This window comes from Macaca fascicularis, chromosome 6 (assembly GCF_037993035.2).
Source record: "Macaca fascicularis isolate 582-1 chromosome 6, T2T-MFA8v1.1".
In the NCBI taxonomy this organism is placed as follows: Eukaryota; Metazoa; Chordata; class Mammalia; order Primates; family Cercopithecidae; genus Macaca; species Macaca fascicularis.
The window spans coordinates 76,227,763-76,246,740 of record NC_088380.1 but is presented as its reverse complement, the minus strand read 5'-3'; the positions used below and the strand labels follow the sequence as shown (position 1 = coordinate 76,246,740).

Sequence of the window (18,978 nt, the reverse complement as noted above, 5' to 3'; positions counted from 1 at the left end):
AGGGACCGAGCATAGATGGTGAAGGGAAGTCTGCAGTCTACTGCTGAGTCCTAGAGGCACTCCAACATTTAGAAGTCAAGAAGAAGAGGAGATCTTGCAAAGGAAGGAGAGAAAAAAGAGAATATTTTGTGAAGGATAGAATGGTCAGCTGTATCAAATGATAGTGAGAAGTCAAGTAAGATGAGGACTGAAAATTAACCACTGGATTTTAACAATGTGGTAGTGGTTATTGGTGTCAGTGGAATGTGTTGAAGACTGGGAGCTCAGGAAGTAGTAACAGCTGTATCTGAGATGACTCTTTTGAGCAGTCTTGCTGTTAAGAGGAGCAGAGAAAAGGAGACATAACTGTAGGAAATATGAGGGCAAGGGAGGGCTTTTTTGTTTAATACTCTTCAACCTTTGTAACAGAATAGAGGACAGAGAATATGGGCACAGATGCTAGTAACCTGGTAGACATGATGCTCGAAGGATAAAGTTCTCTTTGGATTGCTTCTGTTTTCTCAGTTAAATGAGACACAAAATCATAGGCTGAGAGTGAGGAGAAGGGGAAAGAGGAATTGTAAATTTGAAAAGCAATGACAAGATGTGAACTAAACATTTTGGAGAGTATGCTGCCTAGGATTTCAGACATTTTCAGACTCTGAGATAAAAGTGTGATCTCAGAAATACCAAGTATTCCTATGGATGTTCTGCTGAAAGGAACCAAAATAGGAATCATTCAGGCCAAAAATCATTAAGGATAACCAGAGTGCTGCTGTCATTTGTTCAGGGTAGGTATAAAAGTCACTAGATACATTTCAATTTTTTTAATGTTTTGAATAGCTGATATACATCTATAACCTGATATATAGCTAATATATTTCAAAATACAAAAGGAATAAATGTGTTAGCAATGAAGAGCCTTCTTCCCTGGATCTCATCTCATTTCTTTCCTTTTTTTTTTTTTTTTGGAACCTATCAGGAAATACACTTGCTTGTGTGTCCTTCCAGAAATATTTTATTGATCCTCTCCCCGCCTCTCCCCGTCCCAGGTCTTTTATTTTTCTTTAATTTTTTTCTTTCATGAGCTAATTATATTGAACTTCTTTATTTCCATTTTTATTTTAGATTCAGGGAGTACATGTACAGGTTTATTGCATGGGTATATTGCATGGCACTGAGGTTTGGGGTATAAGTGATCCCATCATCCAGGTACTAAGCATAGGTAGTTTGTCAGCCCTTGCCCCCTTCCCTCTCTCCTGCCTCTAGGAGTCCCCAGTGTCTACTGTTCCCTTTATGTCCTGTATACCTAGTGCTTACCACCCACTTGTAAGTGAGAACATGTGGTATTTGGTTTTCTGTTCCTATGTTAATTTACTTAGGATAATGGCCTCCAGCTGCATCCACATTGCTGCATAGGACATGGTTTCATTTTTTTTTTATGGCTGTGTAGTATTTCATGGTGTATATGTACCATATTTTCTATATCCAATTCACCATTGTTAGGTTGATTCCATGTCTTTGCTATGGTGAGTAGTGCTGCAGTGAACATTGAGTGCATATGTCTTTTTGGTAGAATATTTTATTTTCTTTTTGGTATATATCCAGCAATGGGATTGCTGGATCAAATGGTGGTTCTGCTTTAAGTTCTTTGAGAGATCTCCAAACTGCTTTCCACAGTGGCTGAATTAATTTACCTTCCTACCAACAGTGTATAAGCATTCCCTTATCTCTGCAGCCTTACCAGTATCTGTTATTTTTTGACTTTTTAATAACAGCCATTCTGACTGGTATGAGATGGTATCTCATTGTGGTTTTTATTTGCATTTTTCTGATGATTAGTGATGTTGAGCATTTTTTCATATGTTGCTTGGCTGCTTGTATGTCTTTTGAGAAGTATCTGTTCTTGTCTTTTGCCCATTTTTTAATGGGGTATTTGGTTTTCGCTTGTTGAATTGTTTTAAGTTCCCTACAGATTCTGGGTGTTAGACCTTTGTTGGATGCGTAGTTTGTGAATATTTTCTCCCATTCTGTAGATTGTCAGTTTACCCTGTTGATGGTTTGCTTTGCTGTGCGGAAGCTCTTTAGTTTAATTAGGGTCCCACTTGTCAATTTTTTTTTGTTGCAATTGCTTTTGAGGACTTCGTCGTAAATTCTTTCTGAAGGCCGATGTCCAGAATAGCATTTCCTAGGTTTTCAAACTGATCCATTTTTTAAAAGCTAAATACATGCTAAGAAGTTTTTTTTTAAATAATTCTCGACCCAATTAAATCATTTTTTAAATATTTTAAAGAATAAATATTCTTTTTTCCTCTTTAATTTGTATAAAAATAATTTCTAAAAAGCAAGAAAGAACGTCTCTTTTAATACTTCATGTTGGCAGCCATCTGGCAAGAATTGTAAAAAAATAGGTATCTTTAACAAGGTTTTTTTTTCTTTTTTTGTCTTCACAGCTGATCTTGCATCTTTAATGGATAAAACATTTGAGAGAAAGTTGCCTGTTAGTTCTTTAACAATATCACGGGTAAGAAAATTTTAAAATATATATTTTCCAAGAAGAAGGAAGAAAGCCAGAAAGGCCCTTCATGTAGATGAGGCTGTGTAAATAAAAAATACTTTGCATAGGAAATATTTTTCAAGACTATGGTATGTTTTTATAGTTACTAATAGATATTTTTATAGTGTAGTAGCAAATTTCTTTGGCTGAAATAAAAGGTAGTACATTTACCAGATTCTGATATCAGTAATCACTTTTGTGTATCTGATTTATTTTATTTTTTTCCAGGATATGATATTCTGCTGTATGATACCATCAGTTTTTTTAAGTTGATACGTCCTTCAAAGTAATGATATTTACCCGTTAGTATTGGAAGTGTTTTTGATAGCCAAGAAAGTCTGTAAAAGAATGGATATTAATGTTAAAGTTAAACTGCAGCAGAGTAATGGTTGGAAGAATAATGTTAGGTTAGGAATCAGGAATAGTAACCATTACTGAGCACCTTCTATGCCAGTTTTGAATGTATTAGTTCCTTAACATATATTATTTTTAAAATTCTCACTGCTCCCTATGCAATAAGCAGTCTATGTAAGACATCGTTTAATAACTTTTCCAAGTTCACATAGCTTGTAAGCGTGGAAAAACTGAGATTCAAACCCAGATAGCTAGGTTCTCTTCTGTTGCCTGCTTCAAATATATCTGGGCTTGTCTTTATCACAAATTCACTTTATGACACTGGGCAATGAGACCCCTCTCAATTTTCTCATTTTCAGCATGGATACGGTTGCATCTTCCTCCCAGGGAATAATGGGATGCTAAAATGAGATTTTAGCTGTGAAAACTTTTTACAGAAATTAATGGCACCATAAAATTTAAAATATCGTTAAATATGGAAGCGAGAGAGGAAATAAATTACCTTTCTTTTGAATCCTGGTCCTTTCTCTCTGCCTTTTAGTTGAGAAACAGTTTTACTGGTCATAAGTTACATTTAATAGACTCATAATTGGCATATTAGAGGAGAATGAAAAGGCCATTGGTTCATCCCTTACATGATAGGTAAAACTTCTGTATGCCATAATACCTGCTATTTATTTAGGTAGTACTTCAAGGTTTACAGCTTTTATGTACATTTTCTCATTGGTGCCTTATACTCTTCGGGTCCGGTGCCTTTATCCTATTTATGCAGATGGTGCAACCAAGTCCCAGAGGGGCTGTGCCATCTGTTTATGCCATACAGCAAACAATCAGAGCTGTTTCTCAAGCTCAGGTTCTGTGTTTGAACCACATTTTATATGCCCTTAATGGATTTCTAAGTCAAGTCTAGAAGTGCTAGGGATTTTTAGAAAGTCTCCCTCTTTTTACTCTCCTCTCTCTTCTATGAGGTTTTCATCATATTCACAACATGCATTGTCTTCTACGCTTTTTTTTTTTCTTTTTTGCCTCTGAGTCTCTATTTTAGAATAGAATCTGTCTTTGAAATAATCCTTTTAATTTGTTTATTTGGACGATAGTTAATGAGCATACTCAGAGATTTTATGGTTTGAAAGGAGAGTTTCTTGGTAAAGGAATCATAGGTTTACTGTTGCATAGCAGAGCTTAAATCAAAGTAGGAAAAAATGGTTGCAAGACTGAATTCTCTAAATTTAGATGTTTATGTTCTGGGCAATAGTTTTTTAGCCATCAGAGTCTTCATTCTTTCAGCCATATGTTCCCGTGTTTGGAACATAAAGAAAATAGTATCAGGATTTAAAGATAAAGGAAAAAATAGGTAACTAGTTATAATCAGTGCAACACTCCTTGTTCTGAGCAAGCTTCATGTTTGGCTTTCAATCCATTTTCTGATCAAGGTTGTTCCACAAATAGAAAAAGAGAAGCCATTGTATATTCTTTGTTTGCATTAGCATAAAGGGGTTTCAAGGATGGAGCCATACCACGTGAACATTTTTCCACTAAGCATCACCATCGTTCTAATAAAACGGGTGTCCTGTGTTTTGTAAGGTCAATGTGTGATCTAGGCCCTAGGCCAAATATATGACATAATTTATATTCAACCAAAGGTTTCTTTTTCTGTCTTTTAGCTTGTAGACAACATTTCATCTCGGGAAGAGATAGATCATGCAGAGTATTACCTTTACAAGTAAGTTTTCCTTTTGATTTGGCTGTGTACTCTGTGATTTCACACCCTTTTTTACATAAAAGTTGGTATATGTTATGTATAATTTTGACACCTTCTATGTTTATATTTTAAAGATCTTTTCATATGAGTATAGAGTTTCTAATTTTTTATAACTGCATTTTTTTCCATACTGTGAATGTATCATTTAAACCAGTTCCCTTTTTATGGACCTCTAGATTATTCTCTTTTGTATTGTATACAATGTTAAAATTGATAACCTTATACATATGTAATTTTTCACCTAATTTTCATGAGTATATGTATTTATAGTTTTAATCGCTATTGTCAAATTGCTTTCTGTTGAAGTTTTTACATTCCCACTAGCAATGTGTGAGAGACGTATATTTTTACAGCTTGGCCAATAGTTAGGTATTTTCACATTTGCATTTTTTTGCCAATCTGATCAGTGAAAGTTTATACACACGCACACACACATACACACACACAAGTTGAGTATCTCTTACCTAAAATGCTTGAAACCAGAAGTGTTTAAGATTTTGGATTTTTTAAGATTTTTGAATATTTGCATTATACTTACTGTTTGAGTACCTCTAATTCGAAAATCCACAATGCTTCAATGAGCATTTCCTTTGAACGTCATGTTGGTGCTCAAAAAATTGTGAATTTTGGAACTTTTCAAATTAGAGATACTCAATCTGTATGTATATTTCTTCTCTCCTTTTTTTTTTTTAACAGGTGGAATTATACCCGATATGAACTGTTATGTACCTATTTTCAATTAACACTGTTATAAAACCTTTTCTACATTACCACATTTACTTCATTCTTTCTCAGAGCTGCTGACAATTCCATTGTGAACTACTCACAAAACTCACCCGTGTGTACAAAAAGTATGTTCAGTACAGCATCATTTATGGTAGCAAAAGACTGAAACAACCTAATGCACATTAAATAAAGAACTGGTCAAACAAATATCTGTCAGAATTGTACCTTACAACTAAATTTTTATTGTGATTCCAGTTTTTAAAATCTGATTTGTGATTTGATCCAGTTCCTATGTTCCAAAAATAGACTCAGATTGAAATTTTAAATGTTTCCAGTAAGCATTGCATTAGGGTTTCCCATTTGATCTTGCTTGTTGTGCTCAAGAGAATTTTTAGTTATTTCTGTCTAGATGCATTTTCATTTTTTGTTGTTTTTTTGGGGGGTAGTTTTTTTCTAGATGCATTTTTTAAAGCTTACTGTATTGTAGTGAAAATTTATTCATTTTTCTTTGATTTTGCTAAATAATAATGAGGCTTCCTTTTTTTTCAAATTTCTGAATTGGGTAGATGCTACCACTTTTTGGGTGTTTTCTATTTAAATGTAAACCTCAAGTACGCTAGATTCCGCACCTTAAAAAAACATTTATTTTAAACCTCAGATTGGCTGTAATGGTGTCCTAAGTTGAAATTCTAGGTACTAACTTAGTTGCAAGTCATCTTAGTTGTAAGTGCCCTCTTTTACTTCATTAGGATAATGAAAAATGAACCCCTTGATGAGAGCTAGCCCTGCCTTCCTTTAGTGGCTCTTTGGGACTGTAGGACTGCTTTGGTAGTTATTTTTTGTCTATGGTGAAGGGTGTATTTGGGCTGGCATCTGGCCAGTTCTCATATTTTTATTTATAGCAAAATGCAGAACATAGTTTCAATTTCTAAATATAAGCTGTTTTTTTAGAACTTCATCCTGTGAGATACAGTGCCATAGTATTGGGAGAAGTATGTTCCAAATTCATAAGTACTTCTGTAGTATATCATTGATTTCAGTGACTCAGCATTTCAACAAGTATTTACTTAGCACTTATTATGTGCCCAGGCCCTGTCCTGGGTGCTGGATATCTAATGTTGAATAAGTTAGACATTCTCCAAGTATTACTGAAAAGTTGAAGTTCTGTTTTTAAGATCTTCTATGATTAATTCTTCACACGTTCAGTTTTGCGTGGCCTGGGGTATAACTGAAAGTTTCGTAAGATCACTGTGTCCTATTTCCTTATAGATCATATAAAGGACTCTTGTCCGTCGTAAGTCTGAGCCACTGTTTAACTGGACATCCCATTTCTTGCTTTAATCAAAACTAATTCTTTAGCTATGATTTACCATTTATCTTAGTTCTTTCTCCTCCCTTCCATTACCAAGAAAATTGAAATTGACTCTCTTTTTATCAGCTTTTTTTTTTTTTAAGACAGAAATGTTTTTATGACTTCATGTGCTTGTATATATATGAGACTAGGTAGAACTCTACAAAGCTGCATTGATACAGTAGAGATTGGCTGGGTTCTCTCGTTAGCTAAGTGCCTCACTCTTGCTTTCTAGCCTTAGAGAATATACAGAATATACTTATGCCTTAGCAAAATTAAAAATTACAAGTTATAAACTCTTAGGGTTTCTCTCAAGTAATCAAAATCAGGGATGTTAATCCTGAAGACACCAAGGACTTACTACTGTGTAATATTTCTACCAGTTAGGGCTTCAATCATTATGATGCCTAACACTCCTCATGGGATGACTTTAGACATCTTGGAGTAAACTTAACAATTCGAGATCTAAGGTGAAGAAATGAAGAAGGAACGTCTGTCTTAATTTTAGATAACTCACAGCTTGCAGGCCTGGGGTTAGGATTTCTCAGTCCTTAAGCAGTACTGTCTTTAACAGTGAAGCCCACAGAAGAACTTTTGCATTGGTTCACCTCTTTCTCTGACATGGCCTGTGAACACCAGGCTCTGCTAGCAGGAGTGTAGCTGCCACATCTTCTCCTCTTCTAATGATCACATTTCCGCAATGATTATGTAAAGTCTAGAGCCAAAGAAGTTTAGAAACCTTGAATGATCAGTGAAGAGCTGATTGAGCTTCTGCCATTGCATCAGGCATGCAAGTGAACAGTTCCAAGTTCCAGCAGCTCAGGGTGCTGCTGGTACCTGCCAGCTTATTATCACCCTATCATCCCAGCAGAATATTTGAAGCTTTGAATCTCCCAAAGTACATGAGCTTAAATGTTTAGGGACTTCAACATCAAAGGGATCTTTTAAGGAGAGATAGAAAGGCTGCTGTTCAGTCAGCAGACGGGAGAACAAATTCCTAAGTACTTTTATTTGGGCCATGGTCTATTCTCTGTGAGCTGGCAATCCTATGATCAACTTTCGCCTTCTGTTTATAAATAAAAAATGAAAACACCAAGGAAAGGGGAAACTCTACCCAAACAATAATGTGAACTAAAAATGGTTAAGGCAATACCAGAAACTATATTCATTGGCCAAAACAAAAAACAAAAAAACTGATAATACTCATATAACAGGAAAATAAACCAAAAACCAAGAGTAAAAGTGATTAAAATAGCAACAAGGTTAAAACAAAATAAGAAAACAAGGCATACTGTTTGGCTGTGACAAATACAGAAAACGTAAATAAGATAATAAAAAATAAATACAGTAAAATGAAATAAGGATTTGAGCCAGGGACTTTATATGATATGTACAGTTTAAGCTGGGTGATTGGGAAAATAAGCATAGGTGTGCTCTTGCACAGATAATACTAGCAGGCTAAATGGTAAACCTCTTTATGAGTAGGTTTCAAGCTGTCTTCTGAGAAGCCCTGAAGCTAGTTTCTTACAGGCCCTCTAGGGCGTGGCTTGGGGGAAGAATAGGTCTGGAGAGAGGCCAGACCATGCTGCCACGGGCCATTTGCTTTTGCTTCTGTTTCTGCCAGATAAACTGTGCCTCCAGCTGCCTTATCGGAGTCTACAAAGAAAATTCAGAGAGGACTGTGAACTTGAATAAGAATAAAATCATATTTTATTTTCACTAACCTCAATAATATTTAGCATTTCTTTCACTTATGCATGTAGGCAGCAGATGACTATAATATTAACGGCATCTGTGTCTTTCTTGCCAATAAAAATCATTGATTTTTTCATATCACATTACATTTGTTACAGATATCATCACTGCTTAGAAATTATGTTAGTAATTAAATCTACCACTAGCTAGTGTTATTTCATCCATTAATAAAGCAGCACATATGTTACCATATCCTAAGGATTTCTTAATATCTTGACAATTGTATTTCAATATAATTGGTTTCTGTTGTAAAAAACTAATTCTGAGATGCCTTCATCAGACTGCCAGAGGGTTCGAGACAAAAAATTGTTAGGAACCGTGCTGTGAGATCTTGTTTGAAAAATAGGTTCTTTTGCTTAGACTTATTTTTATTTCTTCTCTCGGGTTTTTTGGGTTTTAAGTACTTTGGGTCTTTGTTTTCTCTTCTTACAAAGAAGACTTTCTTAGTTTAGACCTTACCAGGTAAGACAAGCATATAATTGATAGGTTTTCTGTCTTCACAGTGAAAATTTAGATACAGCCAGTCTCCCAAGTTTCCCTACAACACCAGAAAAAAAGGTGTGGTGAGGAGTGAGAAGATTTGGACAGGCCCTGAGATGCTGCATGTCAGACCAGTGCTGGCAGGGGGCTAGGCAGGAAGATTTCCGCTTTATCTTGGTATCACCATCACCCAGTGCTTGGTGAGGTGAGAAGCCATGCTCTTTCCCAGCGGTAGCAGCATAGGTTCTGTGACGCAAAAAAGAGAGGTAAGAGAACATCTCAGCTAACAGCTGCTGACAGGAAATGTCTGCTCAGTGGGCATAAAAAGACTGCATTTATTTTTTATATTTGTTTAGAAGAATTTTTATATCCCATGTTAATTTTAAAAACAGTTGAGCAAAATACTTTCTTTCTCCAGGCAAAGGATTAATTTCTACTTCCTATCCACATGCCCTCTCGTTAATATTTGGAAGAGAAAAGGGCTCCTACCTTTGCTTTACTGTAAACTTACGCCATTCCTAAGAATTAGATTTGCATCTTTATTTTACTCATGCAGAGACTAAAACATAGAGATTGGCTGAGCACACTATAAGCCCCTGCCTGTCCTGAGAGGGAAACCACAAGGATCAGATGTGAGCAGTGGGGCAATGCTATAAAAACAATGCAGTGCTGTCTCAGTGCAAGGTGTTATCATTAAGGATCCCAGATGGGGCTACAATTTCTTTATAGGAAACTAAGGCAGAAGAAATTCCAGAGAGACCAGGCTTTGCTGTTCCTCTACAAGACATCCCCTTTTGGGATCTGTCTGCCTGGGGTCAGTTACGGTGAGTGTATGTGGAGTTTTATACAATGGGAACTTTTTCCTTTATCATCTTGTAGAGAGCATCTTTCCTAGGCCACCTAGTCTGTAGTTCAGAACTTTCCCCCCATAACCTCCAAGTCCACATGCCCAGTATATACTGCCCAAATGCAAACAAGTGAACCTTGGGGCAGGCTCTGTGTCTCCATTTTCAGGAGATAAAACAGCATGTTGCTGGTAAAATTGTGCCTTTGGCAAAAACCATTATTTTCATGGTTATGACAAGCTTTAACCATTCTTGTGTTAGTATTTGATTACTGCATTGCTAAAATGCAAACCCAAGCCATAAGAATTTGTTCTTCCCACTTAGTGTCCTCATCTTCACTGAGGATGTTTGCAAATTGCATTTTGAAAGACCTATATAGGCCTTCGAATCATGTTGGGACCATGGTAGTTTTGAGATGCATGAAATTAGACTTGCTTCTTCTACTATCAGGGCGTCAATAATCAGAACTGATAATTTGATCTGCAACATAACAGTGATTCCTGAAGGATATGTCATAGAAATTTCTAACATATACAACATATACTCTATATTAAGAATATAATTTTTTTTTAGGCCAGGCACAGCAGCTCATGCTTGTAATCCCAGCACTTGGGGCAGACGGATTGCTTGAGCACAGGGGTTTAATACCAGCCTGGGCAACATAACAAATCTTATCTCTATAAAAAGATACAAAAAATTAGCTGGGTGTGGTGGTACACACCCGTACTCCCAACTACCTGGGAGAATGAGGCAGGCAGATCACCTGAGCTTGGGAGGTCGAGGCTGCAGTGAACTGAGATCACACCACTGTACTCCAGCCTGAGTGACAGTGAAACCTCTGTCTCAAAAAAAAAAAAAAGGATATAGCATTCTTTTAAAGCAGCCCTTTGGTTTTTAGCAAACAGGTAGGGAATGCTGAATTGTTATGCAGTAAGAAAAGATTGTTGCAAAGCTCTGTGGAAGGTGAGTTTTTCTCGGAATACAGCTCTTAATGTTGCTATGGAGAGTGGCATGCCACCCAGTAAGAAAGGAAGTTCAGGTTGCATGGCAAGCTGTGTACTGCCAACACATTCATCCATGCTGTACGTGGGTCTCGAGTATCTTTCACTATTTGCTTAGCCGACCTGGCAGATACCAGGTATCCTTAGTTGGAGATGGATAGCAGGTCAGGAACAGCTGGGGCAAGGCAGATGGCAGCCTGCATGTCTCCAGGTCCTGGGTTGGCAGCCATCCTAAAAAGGAAGGACCGAAATAGCTTCATTTTTCATGAAGTAAAAATACCCAGTGGTTCCTTGGAAGGCTATAGCACCACCCCAGGCCTATGTTGTAAAAATCCATTTCTGCCTGTGGGAAAAGGGGAAGATGGGAGTTTATTAAGAGGGATTATTAAGAGGGAACAGCATGCATTCATTTATGCAGCAGTGATTTTCCTTTGAGGGCATAGAGACTGTTTGTGTTTCACAGCAATAAAAAGTAATCTTAAATTTTTCTGTTAGCATATTGCCAGGTTGCATTATGACTGAACATTATTAAGAAAAGAGTAAGAACCCAAGAGGAGAGAAATGAGTGTAAGAGCATTTTTAGTAACACTTCTATACTTTAATATTGCCTAGTTCTTTATTTAGTTCTTATTTGCTGATCCTTACCACAGGCCTGGGAGAGTGCTTGTTATTGTTAATAGCTCTGTATTGGAAAATAGCAGATCATTGGTCATAGTGCATGCCTTGCCAGAGATCATGGGAGCTTTGTGATAAGGATTAGAATTCTTGGCCTCCACGGCTGGGCATGGTGGCTCATGCCTGTAATCCCAGCACTTTGGGAGGCTGAGGCAGGCAGATCACTAGGTCAGGAGATCGAGACCATTCTGGCTAACACTTTCAGTGAAACCCCGTCTTTACTAAAAATACAAAAACAAAATTAGCCTGGCGTGGTGGCGGGCGCCTGTAGAACCCAGCTACATGGGAGGCTGAGGTGGGAGAATGGCGTGAACCTGGGAGGCGGAGCTTGCAGTGAGCCGAGATCACGCCACTGCACTCCAGCCTGGACAACAGAGCGGGGCTCCATCTCAAAAAAAAAGAATTCTTGGCCTCACTGCTTCAGACTCTACTTCTCTTCCCACTGGTCTTGTTATTTCATCTAGAGCCGCATCATAGGGGGAGTGAACCTTCAAGGTATTTTTTTGGCTTTGGCTTAAGCATTCCACCTAGCTTTCCCGGAATGATCTTATACCTTAGATGGTTATTCCATTTTATTCCTCTGGTGCACTGACTATGTACCTCTGCAGGCTCCAGTCCTGAGTCCCTAGGAGTATGTGCTGCTGCATACATCCATGCACAAGTATCTGTAGAGATACATGCTTTCATTTCTGTGGGGTAAATATCTAGGGGTAGAGTGATTGGAGCATATGGTAAGTATATGGTTAACTTTTTAAGAAACTACCAAATTGTTTTCTGAAGTGATTATATCATTTTATAGTCCCAAGAGCAGTTCCACTTCCTCCACATTTTTGCCAATACATTTAGCCATACCAACATGTGTTTAGTGGTATCTTACTGTGGCTTTAATTATTTGCCCAATAAGTAATGATACTTCCTTTGATAAAGTGTTTGAATCTTTTGTCCATTTTAAAAATTGAATTGTTTCTACTCTTCTTGGGTTTTCAGAATTCTTTTTCTTATAGTTTTATCTTTTCATTCCCTTAACAGTGTTTTTGAAACACTGTTTTGTTTTTTGTTTGTTTGTTTTTTATTGAGATGGAGTCTCTGTCACCCAGGCTGGAGTGCAGTGGCATGATCTTGGCTCACTGTAGCCTCCACCTCCTGTGTTCAAGCAATTCTTCTGCCTCAGCCTCCCAAGTAGCTGGGATTATAGGCACCTGCCACCACACCCAGCTAATTTTTGTGTTTTTGTAGAGATAGGGTTTCATCATGTTGGCAAGGCCGGTCTCGAACTCCTGACCTCAGGTGATCCACCCACCTGGGCCTCCCAAAGTGCTGGGATTACAGGCATGAGCTACCATTCCCAACCTGTTTTTATTTTTTATGTAAGTCCAATTTATCAACATTTTTTTTTTGTTGTTAATGGATTGTGCTTTTGGTGTTCTCTAAAGTAAGGGTCACCAACCCTTTTGGCACCAGGGACTGGTTTTGTGGAAGACAGTTTTTCCACAGCTGGGGGTTGGTGTTGGGGATGGTTTGGGGATGAAACTGTTCCATCTCAGATCATCAGGCATTAGTTAGATTCTCATAAGGAGCATGCAACCTAGATCCCTTGCAAAGGGAGAGTTCCTACTCCTATGAGAATCTGATAGCACCACTGATCTGACAGGAGGTGGAGCTCAGTCGGTAATGCTCACTCACCCACTGCTCACCTCCTGCTATGCGGCCCAGTTCCTAACACTGGTACCAGTCCACAGCCTGGGGGTTGGGGACCCCCGATCTAAGGAATCTGCTTAACCCAGCACCATACTGATTCTTCTTCTAGGTTTTGTTTTAGAAGTTTTATAGTTTTAAGTTTTATAATTAGGTCTGTGATCGGCTTTATTTTGGTGTCACCATCACCCAGTGCGTGGTGAGGTGAGAAGACATACTATTTCCCAGCAGTAGCAGCAAAGGTTCTGTGACACAGAAAAGAGAGGTAAGAGGACAGCTCAGCTAACAGCAGCTGACAGGAAAGGTCTGTTCAGTCGGCATAAAAAGACTGCATTTATTTTTTATATTTGTTTAAAAGAATTTTTATATCCCATGTTAATTTTTAAAACAGTTGAGCAAAATACGTTCTTTCCCTACAGATTTATGATTTTGAATTTTTTGTGTGTGTATGTTATAAGGTAAAGATCAAAGTTAATTTTTGGGCATAAGAATGCCTAATTGTGTCAACACCACTTGTTGAAAAGGCTATTTTTAAATTGCCTTTGTACCTTTGTTGGTAATCAGTTTATATTTGTGTGAGTCTATTTCTGGACTTCTTTGTTCCATTGATCTCTGTTCTGTTATCTATTTTAATGCCAATACTACTCTGTCTTGATGAGTGTAGTTTTAAAATAAGTCTTAAAATTAAATAGTGTAAGCCTTTCAGCTTTTGTGTGTTCTTTTTCAAAATTATTTTGGCTAATGTAGGTCCTTTCCATTCCGTATCAATTTTAGAATCACCTCTTGTATATGTGTGTGTGTATACACACATACATATTTAGGTATATACACACACTCACATGCATTATTAATGTAGAGAAATTAGGAACAATATCAATTCAAGAAATATGTATTGAATGTATAGTATATATTTAGAAACTAACAAAGAAGATTATAAGGAATATTAGGGAAGAGACTGATTTTGCAAAAGTCATTCTTTTTCTATTGCGGGCAAATTTAAACTGCCCTAACAGGATTTGAGATGAAAATAAATGAGAACAGATTCATGTCTGTAAGACAAATGATTTTCGGCTGTTTATAAGGGACATTCTAAAGCCAGTAGAGGCTTTAAGATTATTTTTTAATGCACTAAAACTGTGGTATATTCAAAGGAAGGATATTATATAATCCCAGCAATTAAAAAAAATTACAACCAGGTGCAGTGGCTCATGCCTGTAATCTCAACACTCTGGGATACTGAGGTGGAAAGATCCCTCGAGGTCAGGAGTTTGAGATCAGCCTGACCAACATAGTGAAACTTCATTTCTACAGAAACATTTTTAAAGATTAGCTAGGCATGGTGGCATGTGCCTGTAGTCCTAGCAACTCAGAAAGCTAAGGCTGGGCCTTGTTGTCCTAGCTACTTAGGAAGCTGAGCCCAGAAATTCAAGGCTACAGTGAGCTATGATCAAGCCACTGCACTCCAGCCTGAGTACTAGAGCAAGACCCTGTCCCACCCGCCGCCCAAAAAAAAAGATTATTAGATGGTTGAAGATCATTAGATATGTGAAACAATTCAAAATCAACACAAATCCAGGATATGATAAGTAGATAAATGTGCTGAATTTATGTAACAAAATGTAAGTTTTAGAGAAAACATGTTTGGAGCAGGCTAGAAAAAGGATTGATGTTATCCGCAAACATTCATAAAAGAGGTAGAACTTAAGATAGCCTTGAAGGTTAGATGAGTAGAGGAAACAAGAACAAGTGTTCAAGATGGAACAAACCGTACAGCTGGAGTTAGAAGGAAGGAGTGAGAACTGGCTTTATGGAAACTGCCTTAACCAGAGAGATTAGGGTTTGTTGGGGAGTAATGAGAAATAAGGAAGGCAGATCAGAGAGAGAATAGAATGTTGGCAGGAGAGAAGGGAGAGTTCAAAATCTGTCATTATCATACATTGCTAGTGGATATATAAATTGGTACAACTTGTATAGAGAGAACTTTGGCAGCATCTGTCAAAATTACAAGTACAATACCCTCTGGCTCAATAATTCCACCTCTAGGAATTTAACCTCCTGATATACTCTTATTCATGCCAAAAATGTCCATTGCAAAAAGTAAAAGATTATGTCCATCAATAGAAGCCTGTTTAAATTATGCTACAGCCATACAGTGGAATACTGTGCAGCGATTGAAAAGAATGAGGAAGCTTTATTTGTATTTCCTATTGAATAAATTGTGAAATGTATTGAGTGAAAAAAATAAGAGTAGGACTTAGTGTGTGATGTAGCCACTGTGGTTTATGTGTAATATATATACATGTGCTTTGATGCTTATGTGTACATGTGTATGTGTGTGCATAAGATGTCTCTGGAATGATACCCACAAAAACTGGTAACATTGGTTTCTTTTGGGGAAGAAATCTAGATGACTTCTCATTGAATTGTCTCTTGTAACTTTTGAATTTTGTATCATGGGTATATATTACTTATTCAAAAAATACATGTTTTTCGTTTCTTCCCCTCCCTTCCCTCCCCGCTTCTCTTTTTCCATATCATGCACACACACACACACTTACAAGGAAATTAACCAAATTTATTTTTCTTTTTTTCTTTTTTTTTTTAATTTAAAGACAGGATCTCACTCTGTTGCCTAGGCTGGCATGCAATGGCAGGATCTTAGCTCGCTGTAGCCTCAACTTCCTAGGCTCAGGCAATTGTCCTACCTCAGCCTCCCAGGTAACTAGGACTTTAGGTGTATGCCACCATGCCTGGCCTTTTTTTTTTTTTTTTTTTTTTTTTAAGAGATGGGGTCTCGCCATGCTGCCCAGGCTGGTCTTGAACTCCTGGACTCAAGCAGTCCACCTGCCTCAGCCTCCTAAAGTGCTGGGATTATAGGCATGAGCCACCACACCTGGCCTGAAAAATATTTTTTAAAAGATCCTCAAGATAGCCATCTGCAGATTCTTAAGAAGTATATATCACAATAAAAGTATTTCAGAAAGATTAATAACAGGGTAAATTTTTTATTAAAATAGGTAAATTTTATAGGGAAATTATCTATGCATATAGAGGAAAAAGACCTGTCCTATGGTAGTTGACAGTGGAAATAAAGAGAGAAATGTACATAGCAGGGGGAAAAAATGGATCAGCAGGATTAATGGCAGGTTGAATGTAGAGACAGAAAACAAGGAGTGTCAAAAATGAACTGAAAATTGAACCTCAGTGGGGAAGTGGCTTGTGCATGATAGAAGTATTGAATTGGAAGCAGATTTAGAAGGCAGCAAGAGGGTGAGTTTTTATTTTGCCTTTTCTTTGTACATACACATGTTTCTTTCTAAGCTTGCTGGATCGTATTTTGCCTACTGACTATACTTGGACTGTTTGACAGGAACTGGCCACAGACCTTTAGAGAAAGAACAGTTGCCAAAATATACCCATTGGGTCTTCCTGGTGTATTGGCACTAGTTGGAAAATTTTGGACCAGATGACCTCTGAAGTCGTGCCAACTTTTGGAATCTGAAATTGCAACCTGGATAGACTAAATAATTCCCTTGGAGCCATGTGACAAGTCTAAGCTCCAGCTCTGGATGAGGCTTGACTTCACGTTCAGAGGCTCATCAGCTAGCCCAGTGTATCTCTTTGTGTCAGTTCTTTTTCCTAAGCAGTTTCAGTAATATACCAAAAGATATAGGCTCAATGAATATTTTAAAACCTCATAACAGTGTGACATAGAATTAATTAAACCTAGAAAAAAAAACTAACATAAAAAGAAATTCAATAATGAAAATGTATTATCTTGTGGGGGAGGTTCTAAAAAGACCCCGAAGGAATCAGGATGAAAGGAAAGAGGTGACTGGAGTCTTAGGACCAGTTTAGTCCCCACTTTAATCTGTAGCTTCGAACTAGTTAGTGAACTCTCTGGACATCAGCTTTCTAGATGAGCAGATCATCTTGGATGCCTCCCAAGGCACTTTCCATAGCTAAAACATAATGTTTCTTAATGTCACTGATAAGATTTTGTCACCAGACGCCTCAGACTTTGAAAGCATGAAGCTCTCGCTTTTTGTTTAGTTTTTCACGCAGAATTTTATTCACTTTAAACAGTAAAATTGAACTTCCAGCCACCTTAACCATGAATAGCAAGAGAAAAACTAATATGATGTAAAAGTAAACAACAGAAAGGGTAGAGGATCTCTTATTCTCTTCTGGATTTAGGTGACAGACTTCATTTACTGTCTTATTTGTGAATATATTTAGTAAATTTTGTCATATGAGAAGTTGGGTATTCACTCTCATTTATCCTCTAGCTAACTAATTTTTATACCATATGTACTTGCCTTTTTCCTGCAAGGCCCACAAACCACGTTTTTGATGCCTTGTATATACATGAGATTTAAAAGGAGAAGGCTAAAGTAAATCTGTTCTAATAGCTGCAGAACCATTTGTAAATTAAACCTTAAACTCCTAAAATTTCATATAAGAATATGTATCCAAGTTGGCTTTTATTGAAAAATGTTTCTCCTGGCTATTTTTGTAATTGTAAAGTCAAATCAGGGTACCAGGAATTACAGCTATAGGGCAATGAGAAAGGCATAATTAAAATATAGTCTTGTATTTATTATATAAACCCTACTTCAGTAGGGTTTTAAGTGTAAGGCAGTTTGATTTAAAGATAATTAAGAGATCTTTTCAGAAACTGGTACAATATTTAAGGGAGAGCTGAGTAGATAAACAGAAGCTTCAAGGAGAGATTTATGGGAACAGAAGTTTCAGTTGATTGCATCATAGTTTTTGAGGCCAAAGGCAAATAAATTCCTGAGTATTTCCAGATGCTGTGTGTCTAGGCAAGAGGACATCTGAGGAGCTAGAAGTATTCGATGTGAATTCTTTTTAGTGATCTAGGCTGCTTTCATTTTCATGACAGATTTCCAGGTATGTTTGTTTTGAACAGCAGATTCTACATTTTGAGGTCTATTCTGTTTTTTTAATAGCAATGCTGATTTTAAGACAAATAGTATCACCATTTTATACCTAGTAATAGGCAGAGCTGGGACTTAAAACTAAATCTTCCAACACCAGATCATTACAGCACATGAACAGTATATTCATTATGCACTGACTGTTACATAGCTCAGTGGTGGACACTACCAAGAGGTGAAACTCAATCATTAGTCTTCACTAGTAAAAATCTTGGCAGAGTTTTGATAAGTCAAACACTGAAATTATTTATTGTTCAAGTGAGAACTTTGTGCGTCTCATACATACAGATTAGTATAGTCCTCCATTTGCTGAATAATAGCAGGTAATAACAGACGTAGATACTTACACAGTGCTTTCAGACTCCAGCCGGAATGGACCACTATTCTCTGAATGTGCCTTCTACTTTCATATCTTGCCTATGCTCTTCTCTCCCCACTACCTCTTTCTAACAGAATACAACCTGTGTTTTAAGGCCTGTCCCAAATTCTGCCACACTCATAAACTTACCCTGATTTTCACGGTTGAATGTGATCTCTCTGACCCGTCTATAAATTTTTGTTTTTCCTATTCAGGGGTGCTTACTGATTTTGTTTTGTCTTTTGTCTAATCAAAAATACATATTTCTTTCTCTTTACTTGAGATACAGTGTAGTATAGTAGATAAGAGTATATACTTGAGCCAAAGTGCCTGAATTTGAAGGTCGAATGTGCCATCCATTTCCTCCCTCATAAAATGAGTGTTAAAATAGTGCCTGTGTTTTAGGGTATTTCTGAGACTCCAAGAAATTGATACATTATAATGCCCTTAGAACAGTCTTGGGACTAAGAAGGTCAGTG

General features: G+C 37.2%; 1 protein-coding gene across 3 annotated transcripts in view; it reads left to right on the top strand.

Moving 5' to 3' along the window:
* The window catches only part of MRPS27 (mitochondrial ribosomal protein S27), a 99,621-nt gene that overhangs the window by 19,341 nt on the left and 61,302 nt on the right, over window positions 1-18,978 (top strand). For 2 of the 3 annotated variants that reach the window (XM_005557122.4, XM_065546373.1), the window contains 2 exons: window positions 2,433-2,503; window positions 4,555-4,613. In XM_005557122.4, the coding sequence (XP_005557179.3) occupies window positions 2,433-2,503; window positions 4,555-4,613 (130 nt within the window). Of the gene's footprint in view, window positions 1-2,432; window positions 2,504-4,554; window positions 4,614-13,187; window positions 13,446-18,978 lie in introns of those variants that run through there. The other variant, XM_073993606.1, reaches the window with a different exon arrangement.